At 41.4% G+C, this 15733-nt stretch overlaps 1 protein-coding gene across 1 annotated transcript in view; it reads left to right on the top strand.

Annotated features, from left to right (window-relative positions):
* The window catches only part of SORCS3 (sortilin-related VPS10 domain containing receptor 3), a 311734-nt gene that overhangs the window by 162382 nt on the left and 133619 nt on the right, over positions 1-15733 (top strand). Inside the window, exon 5 of the mRNA XM_010564990.1 lies at positions 7787-7945. Coding sequence (XP_010563292.1) covers positions 7787-7945 — 159 coding nt within the window. The remainder of the gene's footprint in view (positions 1-7786; positions 7946-15733) is intronic.

The following is a 15733-nucleotide window of genomic DNA, read 5'->3' as shown; positions in this document are numbered from 1 at the left end:
TGTTGCAGTATCACCAGAAGACCCTGCTGGTTTAGGTTAAAAAAAAAAAAAAAGTTTTCATTTTACAGCTTCTTACTGTCTACCTTGTAATGGTCCTCTTCTTTCATGTACCCTCTACAAAAGACAAAACGTACTACAAAGACATAGGACTTGCATGTAACCTGAACAGCATGATGTGCTCTGATCATTCTCTCTCCATGCTGGAAAGATGGGGAACCCACAGATGAGGTGTTCGTGTCAGAGATCTATGCTGTCTTCTCAAACCAACTTACTGGAGTAGAGAGCTGCAGTCTTCAGCACAGCTGGAGGAGTCTATGGAGGAGATCCTTCACAGGAGTTGGATACTTACAGAAACAGCTGTTGACATCTGGAAAGTTCAGTGATAAGCAATGGGATTCTGCAGAGTAGAGGTTAGTTTGTAATTACAGAGAAGTCCTGATGGAAAGGAAGTTCTGAAGAGAGGTTAGCATGAAGTGCCTGAAAGGTCTTGAGAGAGCTATTTGGTTCTTTGGTCACGGTTCATATAATGCAGACCCAATGCAAAAGTCTCGGGAAGCTGTTTCATTGCTCAGTTTCTATGGGTGTCTGACTCATTTTTCATTATCCAATAATAAATACAGGAGTGAAAGTCACCTTTAACACTTAAAGATTGCTTGGATTTTATGGGATTGTATTGAAGTGAGTGCCAAGGTATAAAAGCCTTATGGTTGAGGTACTTTTATAACACATGCTTCATAAACCCTTATAAAGTGAGTGCAGTGCACTTCATCCTTTAAGATTACAGCATTATGGTTCTGAGAGATGGTGATCTGGTGCTATATTCATTAATTAAATCTGTTATTAATGTTAAATTTTGGGCAATAAGAAGTGAAGTTACAAGAAGTTGAAATGGGGTAGGTCCAGACAATTTATCTCTCATGAAAGCTCAGTGCACCTTTACTGCTTGACTGATGCCTACGGGTTATCCTTAACATTAAGGAAGTTTTTGAGCCATGTGAAGCAAGAAGGAGTCAATCTGGGCTACTCTATAACATAAAGGATTGCAATGAGTGTTTTCCTTTTGGGACACAAAGTTAGTAAATGTGTGGAAGCTCTTACCCTCTTCATGGCTGTCTTGTTTGGCTTCCCAGAGAGCAGATATCCCTCTTGTCACAGCTGCTGATCGCTAAGTAATGGGGTGGATTGCTTTACTTGTGTATAAATAAATAGGATTTTTCTCTAGAGCAGATTTTTATCACTGCCATCTCCCTTTTTTTTCTGTCTGACTAATATTCTGGTCTTGGTGACTGGAAAGTAGAGGTTGGCTTCCTTTTCTGCTGATTATTGCAGGAGTTAGTATATCTACAGGGCAGTGAGCAGGTATCTAGCCATTTCTGAACCTCTTCTGTAAAAGTCTGTATAAAGTTAAGGTGTGCTTTCTAAACTAGTACAAATCATGCAAAGATATTTTTAGCTTAACGCTGATTCATATGGGTGTTACTTTTGCTGGTAAGTAGACAGTTACTTGTGACACCAGTACATTTTTCTCTCAGAGGGGTTTGGGCTGATTTGATTAAACTGAAGTTTTTTTTAATTGAACTGACATGCGGCGAGGAAAGATGAAAAAAGGGTGAGATTTTCTTTGCAATGAGTTAGATCTCTCCTCCATGGGGATTGGCATAGAAGGGCTTCGGCTATACTGTGTAGCTGTGTTCTAAGAGGATAAGGTTGTGTATATATGGGCCCCTCACTACAAGAAAGACATTGAGGTGCTGGAGCGTGTTCAGAGGAGGGCAACCAAGTTGGTGAGGGGCCTGGAGCACAAGTCTTATGAGGAGTGGCTGAGGGAGCTGGGGCTGTTTAGTCTAGAGAAAAGGAGGCTGAGGGGAGACCTTATCGCTCTCTACAACTACCTGAAAAAAAGGTTGTAGTGAGGTGGGTGCTGGTCTCTTCTGTCAGGTGGCTGGAGATAGGACGAGAGGAAATGGCCTCAAGTTGAGGCAAGGGAGATTTAGGTTAGATATTAGGAAAATTTTTTTTACTGAGAGGGTTGTCAGACATTGGAATGGGCTGCCCAGGGAAGTGGTTGAGTCACCATCCCTGGAGGTATTCAAAAAGCGAGTGGACGGGGTACTTCAGGACATGGTTTAGTGGGCATGGCTGATGGTTGGACTCGATGATCTTGAAGGTCTTTTCCAACCTAAATGATTCTATGATTCTATATGTCCAAGTGCATCCTTTACCCTGCTGGGCAAGTAGATTGCAGTAATGATGTAGGAGAGAGGAAGAATGGGAAGGGAATGAATAACCAAATATTTGCGAGTGAGAAATTTCAGATGGTCAAACATTTAATCTAAAATGCTTCAGCAGTAAAAAATTACTTTTCCAATAAATGATTTCCAAACTATTCATATTGAACATACTTGTGATGAACTGATGTTTTCAAGGAAGAAAATTATTTGTGTATCTTTAAGCCTTTACATGTTATTTGATTTTGGTTTTTCAGTTTCAAAAGGAGGAAAGGACATCATAAGCCCAAACAAAGCAAAAATCCTCCATTTGCATTGACATTTCAGCATAAATTTTTGAAACTTTTTGGCTTTTTAGACTCAAAGCTAATACAGAACTTCATTGGGAAGTAGGCTTAGCTCCAGAGGCCTTGTGGGACAATACAATCCTTTAAATGTTTTAAATCAAAATGGGAAAGCAAAAAAAAAAAAAAAGCTTCTTTCTTTTTAAAATCAGATTTATGTTGTTTTTTCCTGTTGCTGATGTAGATGTATCCTGGCTTTAGGAAGGACCTAAGGTCTTTTTAGGAGGGACTTAAAGTGCTTCTGAGTTGAGGGTCTAGTGGGAGGAGGACAAAAAAACCCCAAAGCCTTTTCATGTGTAAGCTGAGCAGATTCAATATGGAAATCACTATGGAGCTGTAAACATGAAACCTTAAGTTTCTGTTTTTGCAGCAGTGTTTGTGGCAGAACTACCTTTTCAATTGCAGAAAAGGACAATTCAGTGCTACAGAGCAAATTTCTAGTACTTTGCTAAGGAGCTGGGTTTCTTTTGTAGATATGGAGACTTGGGTTGTTTGTAGGTGGATTTTTTTTTTTTTAAACTGTTTTGGTTATTTCTTTTTAGAATAGCACTTTATATAGGCAAATGAGAATGTGACTGGGACCTCTGAAAAAGACTGCTTATGAAAAGCATGTTAAAATGAAGAGGAAAATCAGAAGGCAGTACACAATGCTTTAATGCTATCTACTTATTTCTGGGAACAAAAGACATTTATTTTGAACCTGTCTTCTTTATTCATTTACTGGGATGCTTCCTGCTAATGCAGCTCAGTGGTACTACTGCTACAGATATTGTACCTATAAAACTTCTCCATGCTGATTTAAAGAGATGCGCTTTGGTAATTTACAGTGAAAATTTATGCTGGCTGAGAAAAAGAAAAGGATTCAATGAAAACTAATATTAATAAAAATGCCTTTTATGTGGCATGTTGTTTCATTTTTTGTCCAGAGGTAGTTTATTAAAAGATTCAGCTGTGTACAAAACAGATCTCTGTTGTGTTGGGATAACACAGAACCAGGGAGCAAGAGCGGTGATAAAGCTTTTGAATCTGATGCTATGGATACAGGTAATATGATGGGGGCAGGGGAGTGTGGGGTTGTTCTTGTGCCTTGGGTGCAGAAGAGGAAGGACAGTGGTGATGTGCCAAGCAGGCCTGCTAATGTGAGGGCAGAGCCGTGAAGGATACTGAGAGAAGAACTGAGTGCCAAGCTGTAGGCGAGTCTTTGGCATAACTGGAGGGGACAGATTCAGGCAGATAGGAGCTCAGGCTACCTGTAGCTCCAAGCCAGCAGAGTCTGGGCATGTAGTGTTGTGCCTGTGAAAAGTGTGCTAGCTCATTACTGGTGTGGTTCAATATTCCAGATCACAGTCAGCTTTGTGCCTGGCTAACTGGGAGCAGAGGAAGAGGAGTGTGTCACCATCTTGACTCATCCACCTGCATGTAGCCTATGTGAAACCAATACTGAGGAGGGTGTTTGCATTAATCCAGTGACACATGTGTAATTTTAATCAGGGTAGCAGGAACTCAGATTCTTAGTTACAAATCCTGCCTTAGTTTTTATTATATTAGCCCCATCAGAGGGCATGCCGATTTAGTGGATTTGTGCTGTGATATGGTGTCACTTTCCCTCCTTCTCACTTCTGCATTTGTTCAGAGCTCCTTTAAGGGGTCCTACATGCTCGCCAACAAATGTGAGTGACTCTTAGCTACTTCTATGGGTTGTGTACCAAATACATCATGGCATATAGGTATGACACCTCCCCTCCTTGTTTTTTTCATGGCAGGTATAGGCATGACGCCTCCCCTCCTTGTTCTTTCTGCTTGCAGCCTGTGCTTCTTATTTCCTGGGATAAATCCCTTTGAAGTATTCAAAGCTGGACGTGTTTCCTGGTCACGTGCCGAAGATCTCAGTCCATACATCATAGTTTATGTTGTGCTTGCAAGGTGGCCTCTCTGAATATCTCCCTTCTATGTGCTTCCACAGCTGGTGTCTGGTGTTCTGCTGAACTGGAGTTCATTCAGAGCAGCTCTGTATGTGTCATCATTGCCCCCAAAGCTCCTGCTTTAAAGGAGATGCACCACGTACCAGACAGCTCTCTTCCTCTCCGTTCATCTCCTAAGGAGCTACCTGAAGTTCAGTCTGATTTTTAGCCTGATTTGTTTTGTCAGGTGCTTGCCATTCATTGTCCACTGAATTTTGGAGGGCAGGCTATAGCCTCTAGAGGAAAAGATGTGTAGTATAAACCACCTCATCTGAAGTATATTTTCAAGGACTTACCCTTAGAATTAATCAATCCTCTCTCCCCTTCCCGTCTTCACTTAAACTAGAGAAGACAGCAACTGAAAATAATATTTTTTCTATAGATGTGTGTGTATATATATATTCTAGAATGTAGCAAGGTGAAATGTAATTTCCTTTTTAATAAAGGCTGCCACTTAATTTAATATTATAGAAAATGATTAGATCTTAAAAACCTATAAATTACATTTGACAACTCTCTGGTGCTCCTTTGCTATTCCTTATGGCAATTATAAATGGCAACACAAGGTGCTGGCAGAAATGCTCATTGTGACTGGAGTTTGTTTATTGGCTCTTAATGAAAAGCGATTAATCTAAATCACTACTGGGGTGAATCCTTCACCCTGGCCCCATAATGAGAAGTGGCGGTTTCAGGCCTTTGACAGATGTCCTACTATTTCCCCTGCCAAAAGTTGTCCCCTTCCCCCATAGCTTCCAGCAGAAAAAAGACAAACAAAACCAAAAAAATAAAGCCCACAGTCTCCCACTCTTCTTTTCCTGCTTGCCACGTAACAAAGCTGTGGACCAGTCCTGGCTGCGTGACTAGGTGGTGGCTTTTTGGTTTTCACTCTGACTGAGCATCCTGTTTCTTCCATCCTGCTTTGTGTGGAATCAGCCTTGCCTGGGAGGATGGATGACAACAGAGATGCTGGATGTGTTCTTTTCTCCATTCGAAGAAATGGGAAGTTGATATCAGAACTGGGTGAAGGGCGGTGGGCGGCTAATGTGATGGCACTTACAAGAAGGTATGACTGTTGTTAGACTCTTCCAGCTTTCCCTCTGGCTCTTAATTTTCCTAGCTTGATGGTTTTATTATTTGATCTTGCAACCACTGTTACGCTTCCAGAGGAACAAATTGCCTGGCTTTGTGAACCATCTGGTGGAAACATCTCCTTTTCTGTCTCATCTGACCCATTTCTTGAACTGTTCACTGAAGTGTTGCAGACTGTGTGTGAAAGGGCAGAGTGGATGTTTTGCATGTGTACCACATCAGATGTATGCAACTGCTAGCGTTATTAACTTTGTAATCTTCTGTGACATCAGGTGGAAAATCTTTTTATTCCTGAAGTATGCTTCCTTTTAAATGCAAGATCTCTCTGGAATATCTTGTTATATTGGCAGTCTTATATCCTTCTTCCATTCCACAGAAGCAAGCGATTTTTACTGAACTATGTTACAGTTCTCTGTCTGGTGCAGGCAATATGCTTTAGATGAACAGGGGTGTATACTGGGTGGACAAAATGTCTTTGAAGTCTAGGTCACCAGTGACAGAAAAAAATATCTTGAAATAGTGGGGAAACCTTTCTTGTTTGGAGCAAAATGAAATGTGTATTTTGACCTGATTAGAAAGGAGAAATGTACCAAAGCTTCCTTCTAGGTAGAGGCCATCGGGAGCTATTCTCAGGACTAATTCCCAGGGAGTCAGTTGCCTGTGGGGAGGTTTCTCGTTTCCCATGCTGTGCACCGGAGCACAGTGCAAATGCACTTTTTCAGGACTTGTGGTGGGGCTTTCTGTGGGAACAGGTGGAGGTTGCTTTATGAGGCTGGTAAGCAGTATATGTGAGGGATGTTGAAGGAGCTCTGAGCTCAAGCTGGATTCCTACAGGTGGCTTCACCCTGGGACAATGTTCAGTTCTAGTTTTAAAGGCCCTTTTCATTTCTTAATGGAAAGGTTCAGAAACCATTTACATTATATTCACTTTCCCTTGGTGACTTCATGGAGTTAATGAGGTGCTTAAGATTAAACAAGAGCTGAAATCTTTTGCTTGATCGAGGTCTAACATACCAAGGGTCTTACCATTCCTTGTAACTGATTTTTGCTGTCAAAATTAATGTCTTTCCCTATCGTAGTCTTGAAGTTGGAGCTCTGTGAAGTTTGATAAGAAAAGTTAACAGGGACAAGCGAGTGTAACAAAACTGCAGTGGATCTCAGCTAGCTGATCGTTCTGCATCTAGCTAAAAAAGGCAGTTCCTGGATCTGTTTTCCTGCTGAAAGGCAGTTTCTATATTTGTTTCAGCTAGTGTATCAATAACCTGCTGTGTTTAGCACAGCTCTAATTTATTTCCCACTGTTTGCCTTTATTTTATGGTGCTGGCATTTGCTTTAATGTGATGTCATTTTCTCCAGATGTTAATAAGATGGTGTTAATGTTTCCACAACATTTTTCTTGATAACATTTATGTAGAGCATGCCATCTGATAATGTGGAATCAACCCATTTTAAAATATTGGTAATAATTTTCTAATTAAAATTAGAGGCTCAGAAGTGTTTTCCTCCCTGTACAAATTGAGGTCATACACTTTCCCGTGCTTGGGGAAAATTATGTGTTCACTGAGTGAATGAAAATCTCCTACTGTATAAATTGGAAGCATGATATATGAGATCGTGTATCAGTGTTTGTGCACACGCACATGGACTACTTTCAGATGCCAGCAGCTGATCCAGGTAGGCATTCTCTGTTTCCACTGAGGTGATGCTCTCATTTGTACCTCTGCAAGCTATCAGATAATGAGCCTTAAATCTCAGGAGTGCCCTGTTGTGTACTTTTGAAGTATTCCACATTTGGGAAGAGAGGTGGTAGACTGGAAAGGCATGAGGAAAGCCTGGTGTGACTGTCTGAAGTTGCTATACCCAACAAAAATCAGCTTTGATATCAATATAGCATTTTTCATTCTTGCTGGGCTTTCTGAATTTATCTGGATAAAAATAAAATGAAAAAAAGGAATCACTGACTGAATCTATGAATGAATCACCAAATAAAATGGAAGTGAAACACACAAAAAACCCCCTATTTGGGAAATCCTAGGGCTGTTTACACTCTTGAGCAATGTTCTAAATACCTCTAATAGGAATCAGTGCTGTATGACCTCACTTTTAAATGAAGTTCAGTTTCACTTTTCCATTAACACTCTTTTCCCTTCATTTTTCTATTTAGATCATGCTTCTTAGTGATCCAGAAATTGAGAGTAGCATCCTCATCAGCTCTGATGAAGGGGCTACCTACCAGAAGTACCGTCTGAACTTCTATATCCAGAGCTTGCTCTTCCACCCCAAGCAGGAAGAGTGGATCTTGGCCTACAGTCTGGATCAAAAGGTGAGCAATTGATTTCATATTTCAATGATTCATGAGCCAGGTGTTGAAGAGGATAGTGTTTAGAACCAGAGTTCTAAACCAGAGTTACAACAGTTCCAGAGATGTGGAAGAAATTACGGTGTGCTTTGCTGCTCTCACCTTGCAGTTTTAAATGTGCTCAAAACCCCCTCAGTGACTCCACAGCAAGCTTGCTAAAGGGAGTGGAGTTATACAGTGATCATGATGGGTATGGAAACTTTAGTAGTGGTGATGGCATGACAGATGAAAAGAATCTGAGATTTGACATGACATATGGAGCTGTTCTAAAAATCTATTGATTTGTAGGCCTTGGTGATTGCTGAGCTGTCTTTGAGGATCAAGCACTCAGGCTGAGTTGGTTACAGCTGGCTGTTGCATGTGAGGGGATGCTCTTTCTGCTTGCAAACTGAACTCAGCTATCTGGAAATCATTGAGCAGCAACAGATGACAAACTCCTCTGTGCCACTTTTTAAGTCACTTTGCAGTGCCTTCTGATAGTGAGACAACTCTTAAGTCTGTTACTTTGTCCTTACCAAGCCTGTTCTTAATAGCACTCATCTCTCTTGAAAGATGCTGAGCAATGCAGGTGCAATGTGACTTGTAAAGTGTTGTGGCTCTGGAGTGTGTGCTTCAGTTCTGGAACAGCATTCCCCACTACAGCCCAAACCTGAGACACAGACCAGGTGATCAAGTTACAAATTTTGGAAAGGTTAAAACTTGCCAAGCTTTTATCTTTCCGTTCTTCCATTTCTGTCATCCATAAACTCTGGAAAGTAAAAACATGCTGAATAGCCACTTTAAGTTTTTCGCATTAACCTGTCAAGTGTATGTGTTCTGGGTGGGGTTTTCAATTCCTACAGTTATTTTTGAAGTTTTCTAAACTAGTGAGTCTCACATCTCAGCTCTAAGGACAATACACCCAAAATATTGTGCCTCTTGTATTTGACAGAATTTCCTTTCAAAGGCTAGTGCAAGTAGTTACTGACAGTATAATCAAATAATCTACTACTGATATACTTCCTGATGCAACCTTTCCATCCACTTATTAACAGAATGCTATGGCAGGCCCCCGGGGGTTTGCTGCTATGGTACTGATGACGCTTGAGTGACATTTGCAAGCACAAAGCTATTGTAAATACACTCCTTTCATAGTATCAAGTCCGTACTGTATGAAGGAGTTAGTCAAATGTCAAATAGTTTTGTGCTCTCAGATGTTCAGTGTAACACGGATTTTGAAGTAGGCTAGAAAGACCAATCTATTTATTTGATGTCACGGAATGGTTTGATGCCACTTTTAAACTGGAGGTAAAGATTTTAAATGGTATAAAGACAGTCCTGAAAGAAACAGACATCTGATGAGGTGCTCATGGATGTGAGAAGCCAGATATGATATGCTGAGTATGTGTTTGCAGAGAGATCCAGCTGTAGAGAGTGCGGAGCATCTTCTCTTGGGTTGAAACACTGTACTTCTGTTTCCAGTGCTTTGTAGTCTTTTTATGACATGTTAGCCACTGGAGGGAGAAATCAAAATACAAAGTATGCACACGCAGTTAACTGTGAGTTGTAATTATGCTCCCCTTAGCCAATACAGCAATAGTGGCTCAGGAGCATTTTTGCTTTTGCTCCTTCAAACTAATGCATCTGAATGCCTTCCTCAGCTGTTCTCTTCTGCTCAGAAGAGAGCCAAGGAGAATGAACTGTGGGTTAGAAACACCCTGAGGCTGCTTGCATTTTTTCCCAGGAACTGAACAAATTTGTCCACAGCGTAAGAGATGACGTGCTCTGCAGCTTGTTGGTCAAATGCAAATGGAGCAATGCAAAGTTCAGGCTTTGGCTTTATGCCTGCCTTTGCATTCAAGGCCACTCATGATGGTTTTCTTCAGTCTTCAGAAGGATGGTCTCAAGTGCTGGTTGCAAGTTGATCTTTGAGTGGAACCATGGAGGCAGCACTTTTCCCAGTTGAAGCGTTTGCTTAACATAACCCAGGTATAGATTTTGCTCAGTCACATCTTGGCTTAGTAAGAGCTGTAGAAGAATTGTCATTCTGGCTCAGGATCATGCAGCTTCACTGCAGTTACAGTTGATACTGAGATAACAGGCAGTGCTGTTAGGGCGCAAAGGCGGTGCTATAGATTGTGACAGCAGTGCTATGTGAAGTCCCCAGATGAAATCTTCTTAGAGGCCAGTGTAATACATTCCTGCCTGTCTGGAAACAGGAGTACTGCCGCAGCTGAGTGCAAACCAGAGGTCAGCCATGACCTCCTATAAGATGAGGGTTAGGCCAATGACAAGAAGAAAGTATCTTTTAGGCTAAAAATCATAAATCCTTAAGCAGCTTCATCAGGTCTTGTGCATCTTCATAAGACTGTTGTGGTTGTTCTCCTCCCTTTTTCTCTAGAAGCCAGATCTGGATCTCACACCTTCCCGCACTGCTATGCCATGCCCTCTCTCCTAGCTGTGATCACGGGATCATGCCTATGGCAATGATCATTTGATCTCTCTGCTGCTGACCAGAAGACAGATATCAAGAGCCCCCAAAATAAGCAGCTAGAGAGTCTGCAGTAGTGCTCTGCAGTTGTGAGAAGGCTATCCAAAGGGATGCCAAGCTGTTGTCAGGGACTAATTCTCCAACTGCAGCCTGGTCCTTCTGGTACTCCTCTGTCCTTTGGTTTTGTGCCCACTTTCCTGTGAGGCAGCATGAAGTAGCCTGGCACAAAATAGGTGGTGCTGGATCAAATAGTGCTTGCTTCCTCACTTCGTGTATCCAGGTTTTTGGGATACAACTGCTCTGAAACACTTTTGATTTAAAGGCATGAAAGGGAAATAAAATAGAAAGCTTATCATTAGTCTGTAACCTGCAGATAATGTTCATCCACAGGTACTGTGACAAGGAAGGTGCTGATGAAAGTCAGTGGCTTGCTGTATGTTCAGTGGTGCAGCCACTCCTATGGTGGGACACCATTATCTTCCACCTCTTTAAGCTTTAAAGCGTGTTTGACCTTTAAAGTCTATTTGTAATGACTACTTTAGAGGCCAATTTAAAAATACAAATAACTCTGAAAACAAATCAAATACATACAATTTGACTCCCAGCAGTAGGAACTATTAAGGGAAGATCTAATCCACCCTCTCATAACTGTGAATGTGTAAACAAGTTTGCAAATTTAATTTCAATTCTTAGATTAAAAAATAGCTTTCAGATTAATATTTATTTTAGTAATTTTCTTTCAATTAAAAGTAATAATATGGTGTTGTAAACAAGCTGTGGTCAACTTGGAAATTATTGAGAATGATGACTCTGAAAAAACATTTTGCCGAGTATGTTGTTACACACAGTAAAATGAAATATCAACAGCTAGTGCTCTACAAATAATTGATTTGGTCACTGCCTAGATGAAAAGATTTTAAAATTGTTTTGTGTATAACAATAGAAAACAGTATTAAAGTCTTTGTGTGAAATAAAAATAGTCAATATTTTGGATCTTCCAGTTAGAAATTTTTCCTCTGAGGTCTTCTGACCTACAGTTCCATGGCTGTGATTCAAGCCTCTTTTTTAATCATTGTTTTATCCTAAGCATTCGTCCTTCTTTTTAGCCAGCTTCTACATATTTGACAACAGTATTAGTCTATTTATCCAGTTGATTAAAAAACCAACCAACTAAAAAACACCAACAATTTAAAATTTGTCCTCTAACAGAATTATTGTCCCTTACAAGCTGGTGTTTTAGAAGGTGTATTCACTGTTCCAAACTTAGAAGATGTATTCGCTATTTCTAAGACAGTAGTGAATAAATGGAACAAAGTAGAGCTCTGTGACACCCATGAGGAACCACAGTCTTTACATATACCCTGCAGTTTGACAGTGGCCAAGCGATAACTGTTTTCAGAATATGGTATCCTAGTTAGTTTTTTACCCAGCTAATAGTAACTTCCTCCAGTCTTTTAGCTTGCTTAGGAGAATGCTATGAGACCTCAGACCGAGTGTATGTATCCGTGATACGCAAGGCTTGTCCTCTCTTTCCTGAGCAAGTGATGCCTTCCTGCGGTAATATTCTAGTTGTGAATTTTCTCAGCCAGGCACTGTTATGCCACTATTATGTGTAATTTTCATCATAAGTTTATGCTTCCAGCTTCTCCTGCTGGCTCTGTCTTACTCGCAGCCTTGATGTTCAGGCATTGCAGGATGCTCTGCAGATACACTTACTGTTCTCACTGCGCCTCCTATAGCCTTGCTGCTGAATAACCCCACCCCACTAGTTTATCCCTTGCATGGATCTGTTTTTATACCTACCTGTGGACTTTTGCTACCAGTCTCACATGATTCTAGTTTAAAGCCCAGGCCTCACAGCAATCTTATGTCCAAAAATGACCTTCCCCTTCTCAAAGAAGGAGCCCTTCTCTTCTCCACAGAACTTCTCCTTGAAATATGACTTTATAGCTGAGAAAGCCAAAGGCTTTCTGACAACATTCTCTTCCATCAACTGAAATAATTGAATACGGCATCAGTTCAGTCCCTAAATCTCTTATTACCACTCTCACATAGGTATTGTCCCTCTTTTTCTTGCTTGGGGCTATTCCTAGGAGCAAGGAAGAAGATTCAGTGAGAGGGAAGGAGCTCATCAGGCTTTCTGAAAGATGTTTTGCTGTGTGGCTGCTGGCTACTTTGTTCATTTCAGGACAAATCACAGCCACCACCATTTGTTTTCTCTTGAAAGAGTTATTGAGGATATTTCCTCAGTATGAGTTGACACGGCGTATCATTCCTGTTCTTAATATTCATAGCCAATTATGGCTCTCCTCTGCCTTGCTAACTCTCTTGTATTATCAGCTAAATGCAGTATGGCTGAGCCAAGAAATCTGTTTGTGTGGGCATGAACATGTAGCAAGTTCGTAGACCCTAATGTCTTCTCACAACATATAAAACATAGACAGGAGGAATTTTTGCAGAGCTTTAAGCAAGCATGGATGGGTGTACTACTCCCCCCTGAGCAGCCGTGTGGCATTGTACAATTACCAGGCCCTGGGAGGTTAATTGCATCTTGTGAGTTGAAAATCTTGGATCCCTTCCCAGTAGCTTTGTGTGTGTCTACTTTATTGATAAAATAGTGCAATCTGATGCGTGCACATGTTGGTTCTGTTAATGGCCCCCTGTGGCCTTTGACAGAAGGTGGACACTATGTAAATGTTATAGCCAATTTTGCTGCAAGTCAGGCCGGGTCTCACTAGCAGTGTCCATATTGGCACTTGGATATATGAGCCAATACAAAGGGAAAATGGGGCTTCATCCTCCACTTTTCACAGGTTTTTGCAGAAAATATATAGGAAGCTGTTTTAAATGACCCTTGTATCAAATTCTGATGGGAAGAGGAATATATGAAAAAGGTGTGATACTCTTTGTTGGAAAGTATTGGAAACTGCTTTATGGAGTGCTGTGAAAGCTCACAGTCTACCAGCATACACATGAGGTATAGTTTTCATTGCTGCCATTCATAGTGGCTGGGGATGAAGATCTTGAATTGATCTTGCATTTCGGTCATGGTTTAACCCCAGCCAGCAACTAAGCACCACGCAGCTGCCCACTCACTCCCCCCGCACCCAGTGGGATGGGGGAGAGAATTGGAAGAAAAAAGGTAAAACTTGTAGGTTGAAATAAGAATAGTTTAATAGAACAGAAAGGAAGAAAAAAATAATGATAGTAATAACAATAATAAATTACAATAATAATAAAAGCGTTGGAATATATAAAACAAGTGATGCACAATGCAATTGTTCACCACTCGCTGATGAGTGCCCAGTTAGTTCCCGAGCAGCGATCCCCCCAGGCCAGCTCCCCCCAGTTTATATACTGGGCATGATGGCACATGGTATGGAATAATACCCCGTTGGCCACTTTGGGTCAGCTGTCCCAGCTGTGTCCCCTCCCAACTTGTTGTGCCCCTCCAGCCTTCTTGCTGGGTGCGGATGAGAAGCTGAAAAATTCTTGACTTAGTCTAAACATTACTTGGCAACAACTGAAAACATCAGTGTGTTATCAGCATTCTTCTCATACTGAATCCAAGACATAACGCTATACCAGCTACTAGAAAGAAAAGTAACTCTATCCCAACCAAAACCAGGACAATTTCTGATACCAATATTTCAAGTGCCTCATAATTTGTCTTGTTTATCCAAGTAACCAACTAATTCTTAATAAGTTCAACTTCCCGCACCCCAATACCCCTCTGGGGAATGGATCAGTCTGGAGGTGGACATGGAGGGGTGTTTACAGCTCCACAGAATTTCTCTCAGAATGACATTGAAACTTTTTTCAGAGCAACGTGCACAACTCTTGCATGAATATTTGTTTAAAAGGTTAAAAAAAGAGAGAGAATATTAGGGAAATACGGAGAGAGATATTTAAAATATTTCCAATCACCATTGTTAAGAGAAAAAAACCCATGCAAACAGATACAGTTCCACCTGTTCCTTACAGGCCAAACTGTGATTGTGAACCCACTGGGAATAGGTGAGAGACTGAATAATTCAATAACAGACCAATTTAAATTTCCCAGCTACACTATTATGAATTTGAGAACATTGGATAAACAAGAAGTTTGGCAATCAGTGGCTTCTCCCTCCATAGGGCTTAATCTTCAGCAGGAAGCAAACAAAAGAAAGTGGGTGTCTTAATAGCTCTTCAAATGAGGTGATAAATAAAATTTGCAAGATAACATTGTGCTGTATCACCAAGTTGCACCTGGCAGACAGTATCAGGTCTGACTGGGGAGATTCCTTCAGCACTGGAGATGTGGCAAGTTATGAACCGATAATTGAATGTGGTGCCTATCAGAGACCTGACTATCTTGACTAGACACTGCTGACTTTATCACAAAGAATCACAGATAACAGTAGGACTATGTGGGAAAGTTTTTTTAATAGCTTAGACACACAGAGCCACAGCCATGAAGGCAGTGCCCTTCTGCTGCCAGGCAAAACTCTCCCCTGGAATTTGGGCCCAGGCTCCCAGTACACAGGGCGGTTAGGCAGGGTGGGATTTTATTGTTTTTTTGGCAGTGTCCAGTTGGGTAGGGTGCTGCCAAAGAAATCCAGTGGGACTAGCTGAGAGGAGGGCAAGGCTGGGTTCATGTTCTTCTCAAAATGTAGGTACCTTATTCTGCGCAGTCATCCATCTTTGTCTGGGATTCTTTGTGGTGAGCCGTTTTCATAGACTCATAGAACAGCCCAGGTTGGAAGGGATCTCGAAAGATCATCTGGTCCAAACTTTTGTGGGAAAGGGAGCCTAGATATGATTATCTAGCACCCTGTCCAGTCATGTCTTGAAAGCCTCCAGTAAGGGGAACTTCACTAAGTCCCTGGGGGGGAGGTTCCACTGATTGATTGTTCTCACTGTAAAAAAATGTCTATCTTATACCAAGATGAAATCTCTCCTGGTGCAACTGTATACCCCTTGCCTCTTGTCCTCTCCATGTGGCTCCTTGTGAAGAGGAGTCGTATAAAGAAATTGTCAGACCGTTATAAGCACACGCACGTGGAGAAAAAGACAACTCCTTATCTCCTCTTTTCCTGTCATAGCAGATCACTGAGTTGGGACTCTAAAAGAGCCCTCAGTGCCCTGAAGGACCCTTGGTCCCTGTGTCTCAGGGCATGCTAGTGCTGCAGGATTTCAAGCTTAGTTCCCCCTCCATCTGCTCTGCTCAGCTTCTCCAGCACAGAGACTGGGGAGTTGTGTTCTTCATTCCCAGCAAGTGCTCCAGCCCCTGGTCTCAGATT

This window comes from Haliaeetus leucocephalus, unplaced genomic scaffold (genome assembly GCF_000737465.1).
Source record: "Haliaeetus leucocephalus isolate CR32 unplaced genomic scaffold, Haliaeetus_leucocephalus-4.0 Scaffold184, whole genome shotgun sequence".
NCBI lineage: Eukaryota > Metazoa > Chordata > Aves > Accipitriformes > Accipitridae > Haliaeetus > Haliaeetus leucocephalus.
The sequence above is the reverse complement of the archived record's forward strand: the minus strand, read 5'-3'. Positions and strand labels throughout refer to the sequence as shown.